Source organism: Borostomias antarcticus (genome assembly GCF_949987555.1).
Source record: "Borostomias antarcticus genome assembly, chromosome: 26".
NCBI classification, from domain to species: Eukaryota; Metazoa; Chordata; class Actinopteri; order Stomiiformes; family Stomiidae; genus Borostomias; species Borostomias antarcticus.
This window is the reverse complement of record NC_140259.1, coordinates 6,929,959-6,935,416: the sequence shown is the minus strand read 5'-3', so window position 1 is coordinate 6,935,416 and position 5,458 is coordinate 6,929,959. Positions and strand designations below refer to the sequence as shown.

Below are 5,458 nucleotides of genomic sequence, written 5' to 3'. Positions count from 1 at the left end.
GACGGAGACAGGGTGAATGTGGGTTTCTGTGTGTGTGTGTGTGTGTGTGTGTGTGTGCGTGTGTGTGTGTGTGTGTGTGTGTGTGTGTGTGTGTGTGTGCGCGAGTGTGCATGTGTATGACATGTGTGTATGTGTGACAGAGAGAGAGGGGGAGAGTGAAATGTGTGTGTGTGTGGTGTGTGTGTGTGGTGTGTGTGTGTGTGTGTGTGAGTGACAGAGAGAGAGGAGGGGGGGTCCATTGGAGGGTGTGTGCCTGGTCTTAATGCACGGCTCTCACTCTCACACACACACACTGCCAGGCCATGGACAGAGCCTTCATCCTGGTCTTCCGGAGGAGCAGATTCAATAAGTAGAGAGGGTGGAGCTTCTCTCTATCTGTCTATCTCTCTCTCCCCCTCCTCTCTCTCTCTCCCTCGACTAAAGCAGCAGTGTGACCAACATGCCATTCCAGGCACCACGGTGAACAGACCAGGGCTGAGTTTCCCAGAGGCATCGTAGCGCTACGATGAACGCCGTAGCTTACGATGAACGTAGCGCTACGATGCCTCTGGGAAACTCAGACCAGCTCCTCGGTGTCAGAACAGCCGGTAAAGAGAAAATGTTCTTACCTGAGTTTCTGTTAAACTCTCCAGAGCCTGCATCACCGACTGCTCCGGTCTGGACACTTGAGACTGCGTGACAGAGAGAGGGGGGGTTAGACTGGCTCATTCAAAAGGTTACAGAAACTAAACTCAACTTGGCATAACGAATGTCATCAATCTGATAGCAACAACGATGTAATAACATTGAATCAACAGTGTAACGATTATACTAACATTGTAACAACTTTGCAATAACATTGTGGCGCCAACATCATTGTAACGTTGTAATAACGTAAGATTGCTGTAACGACACAGTTACAGGCAGCGTCCGGCGGCAGTGAGTGACCTACCATGAGGCCGGCCTCTACCGTGGGCACCAGCGTGATCTTACTCCCATCCGAGATCCCAAGATCCTGCAGCTTCCCCGAACTCAGACGCCTGGAAGAGGAGAGAGCAGCACATGACTAAACTGTGTGTGTGTGGTGTGTGTGTGTGTGTGTGTGTGTGTGTGTGTGTGTGTGTGTGTGTGTGTGTGTGTGCGAGAGAGAGATGAGAAGAGAATATCAGCCTAACACACACACTCACACACACACACCCTACAGACACAAGGCAAGACTTCAAAACCTTTTTTTTTTTTTTTCAAAAGACACTTGGTATGCTGCTTGAAAGAGAGCTATTGATCATACTGTCATTCCTCAGTCTCAAGTGCAGCTTGGCTGTTCAGTGTTGTGGTTTATGGGATGGATTCGGGGTATAAATATGTTCTCTTCCATCGTTGTCATGCCGACTTCGTTGTCCGGGGCAATGCCGGCATGACCTCTCCAGTCATATCTAGGTCCACTTGAAGCTGTGCTGATATGAGCTGACGGGTAGTGTCCAAGGCGTTAGACTACAGAGAACTGGGATTATAATCCAGGTGTTACAGACTACAGAGATCTGGGATTATAATCCAGGTGTTACAGACTACAGAGAACTGGGATTATAGTCCAGGTGTTACAGACTACAGAGAGATGGGATTATAATCCAGGTGTTACAGACTACAGAGATATGGGATTATAATCCAGGTGTTACAGACTACAGAGAGATGGGATTATAATCCAGGTGTTACAGACTACAGAGAACTGGGATTATAATCCAGGGGTTAGAGACTACAGAGAACTGGGATTATAATCCAGGGGTTACAGACTACAGAGATCTGGGATTATAAACCAGGTGTTAAAGACTACAGAGAACTGGGATTATAATCCAGGTGTTACAGACTACACAGAGCTGGGATTATAATCCAGGGGCTACAGACTACAGAGAGCTGGGATTATAATCCAGGTGTTACAGACTACAGAGAACTGGGATTACAATCCAGGGGCTACAGACTACAGAGAACTGGGATTATAATCCAAGGGTTACAGACTACAGAGAACTGGGATTATAATCCAGGTGTTACAGGTGAATAATTGCCTCCCTTAACAATACCCTAATTACAGCAATGGCAAGACTTGACTTATCAGTATAAAACCTGTTTATCCTGCCCTGACGAACCCTGCCTCATAACAATGGAGTTCTATTAGTTATCAGATTAGACCCTCCCCTGACCAACCCTGAATCTGCATATTCACAGGTGACAGGTCCAACTAGACTCAGATAGGTCCAGATAGACTCATATGGGTTCAGAAAGGTTCCGACCGACTCAGATAGGTGCGGATAGACTCATAGAGGTTCGGATAGATTCAGATAGACTCATATAGGTTCCAATAGGCTCAGATAGATTCAGATAGACTCATATAGGTTTGGATAGATTCAGATAGACTCATATAGGTTCGGATAGATTCAGATAGACTCATATAGGTTTGGATAGATTCAGATAGACTCATAGAGGTTCGGATAGATTCAGATAGACTCATATAGGTTCGGATAGATTCAGATAGACTCATATAGGTTCCAATAGGCTCAGATAGACTCATATAGGTTCCAATAGGCTCAGATAGACTCATATAGGTTCCAATAGGCTCAGATAGGTTCAGATAGACTCAGATAGATTCAGATAGACTCATATAGGTTCCAATAGGCTCAGATAGGTTCAGATCCAGATGGACAGGACTGCAGTAAACGTCAAGTGAAGCCTGGTACAGGCCTAGTACACCATCTGAACCAAATGTCCAAAATATTGGATTTCTCAAACTGTCCTTCAGTTCACTGAGGTAAAGAATTATCTCTGTAATTATGCTCTTATCACAGCAATGACGAGGCTCAAGACACGAGTAAGCGATCCCCTGGTCACCCTGACCTGGCCAAACTTGTATCTCCACCCTGTCTCTCTACCCTGGTTACAGCTCTCTCCACTGGCCTGCTGCTGTCTGTCCTTTAGGCTACATAGCCTACTGTCTCTGTCCTGCCGGTCCCCAACTAGTCTCCGGGTCTTCTGCCTAGCCCTGCTCTGTCCTACTACCCGCTGTCCTCCTGTCCTACCCGCTGTCCTCCTGTCCTACCCGCTGTCCTCCTGTCCTACTACCCGCTGTCCTCCTGTCCTACCCGCTGTCCTCCTGTCCTACCCGCTGTCCTCCTGTCCGCGCCGTGCCGAGCAGCCATGGAGGTATGCGTAAAGCCTCCATCGTGAAGCAACGTGACCCGCCGCTGAACAAAGAGCCTCTGCGCTCCGGCTGCTCGACCGGGAGGGGATTAAAAAAGGGTTTCGGGTTTGACGAGGATCCGCCTCGAGGGGGATTTAGACGGCGTGGGCTGGAGGGTATTTAAAACAATGCAGCAGGGCAATTTGCAAGTGACAAAGACCCCCCCACAACCCCCTTCTCATTTGCAATCTAGCCTAACGCAAGGCAATCCCTTTTCAATTGAAACCGGCCAACATCTCGTTTTCGTTGAATAGAAAAAAGGATCACGGTGACATCTTTGTAAATGTTAACCGTTAAACGGTCTTAATCTTAATAGAAACGGCGAGAAGAACCACGGGTTCTCCACGTCTCCGCGAGGCCCAGCTGCAGGGAGTTCCTTCCTTCCTCCGAGGCCAACCAAACGTGACCAGAAACCAGAGTATTTGTGTTGGCTTGGGTTACAACTGGACGGTTTGAGGGTAGCCTGGCCTCCCCCTCGGCCCCGGAATAGCCTCTCTGCAACAATAAGGCCAACAGCTCGGACCGGACCCCACGGTTAGAGCCTCCACCTCGTCATTGTGTGTTTTAGGGACGCGGGGGAGGTGGGACGGCAGCGAGCTGAATAAACACGTCTATCCACATTTTATCCGTGTTTCCGTGCGTCCACGTCGAACGGTAACACGTCAATGTATGAAACCCAAATCACTTGAATGGTTAATATAACGAACGGCGGATGAATCGGACCCGAGTCTTTTACCAGCCGACCGCCTCGTCAATATTGCTCCAAAGTGAGCGCGTCTGTGGCCAAAAACCGGCCAGATCGACCGGTGTCCCGGTGTTTCCCCTTCCCGAATGCAACAACCCGTTCTCGGTGCTACGTTTGAATTCTATCACCCCATTCCTATCCAATGCACTGTACTGAAATTATCAATAAAGCTCTTAAAAACGTCCTATCCAATGCAATAACCTCATGTAAATCTGAACACAGCACTGTAGCCTACTTATTGCACGATGCGCGTAGACAGACAGACAGACGGGGGGTTACGTTTTTTGGACTCACGTTTCTTTATGCAGAAGAGCGAGTCTCTCCTTGGGTACTTTGAGCCGCTGCGAGAGCCGCCTCTTCAGCCCCTCCACCGTCTCCTCCTGCGGGAGCGACAGCTCGAAGCGCGTCCCGGTGGTGGAGTGGATGGACAGGTTCATGGACGGCTCGCTCGGGACCGCCTCGCAGGACGGGGCCCCGCGGGGGGTGCAGCTCCGGGGACCGGGGTGCTGGTCCATTCGATAGCCTGTGGTGGTCGAGGAGAGGAGGGGAGAGAGAGTGCGAATGTAGATGGATTGTGGAGGGGGGGGATCCGTTATACACCACAACCTTGTCGGAAAGGAGAAAGGAGCTGTTTTTTGCGTTCAGCGGCGGAGCGCAAAGCCTCTCTCCCTCTCGGTGCGTTTCTGCTCTGAATACCGAGGGTGCGAATGAAAGAGCTCCCCCTCGTCGCTGTCTACCATGAGTAGGCTGCCCCTATAGATCCACACAATGAGTCCGAGCGGGGTGGGGAAGCCTTTGTTGTCTTTTTCTGGTGTAGTCCTATGTGGCTTTGCCCTCCTCTAGCCTATTTCAGTCCAGCCTCGTCCCCGTGGTTCCAGCCCTCTCTAACAACGGAGGAGGAGGGGGGGGCAGTGCCAGATATGAGCAGAAGGTTGCTACACACACAGACAACACAGCCCGGGCCAACGGACCATCAAATTACGCACAGGAACCGTTACCTTTCCGTCAAAAAAAAACCGTGATGAATATACACGAATCCTTGTTATTTTGTTAAAAGCGTGGAGCTGAAAAGCTTTGTGAAGCCGGACGAGGGCTCTGTAGAGTGTCCGTAGAGCCTCGTAGGATTAATAACACTGTGCGTCCCCATGCCCGCGGCAGCGCCAATGGAGAAGCGACAATGAGCATTGTCAATCACCGGAGTGCCGCACGGGGGACGCTGTGGGTCTCGGCCAATAGCAGAGGCGGATCGACACCCACGTGGCGCACAAACGCTCACCCACTCTTCCTAGCATTCTGGCGAACCAGAGCCAATCGGCTGCGGGGGGGGGCGTGAGTTCCAGCCCACACAGGGAACTAGGGGCCATTCATAACCTCCGACACATCCAGCCCACAGCCGGGCAGGGCACTGTGGCCTATAGCCCTGAGGGCCAACACAACACTAGTCCCCACACTCCATTCAGCTCAATACAAAATAAGGTAATAATAATAATAAAAACCTTCGCATATTG

At 50.3% G+C, this 5,458-nt stretch overlaps 1 protein-coding gene across 1 annotated transcript in view; it reads right to left on the bottom strand.

Moving 5' to 3' along the window:
- Positions 1-4,474, bottom strand: part of midn (midnolin) — a gene marked incomplete at its 3' end in the record, with an annotated part of 16,453 nt that extends 11,979 nt beyond the window's left edge. The window contains exons 1-3 of the mRNA XM_084459100.1: positions 4,245-4,474; positions 932-1,019; positions 609-671 (exon numbers count right to left, since the gene is read on the bottom strand). Of these exons, the coding sequence (XP_084315226.1) occupies positions 609-671; positions 932-1,019; positions 4,245-4,465 (372 nt within the window). The 5' untranslated portion in view covers positions 4,466-4,474. The remainder of the gene's footprint in view (positions 1-608; positions 672-931; positions 1,020-4,244) is intronic.
- Between the last annotated feature and the right edge of the window lie 984 nt (positions 4,475-5,458).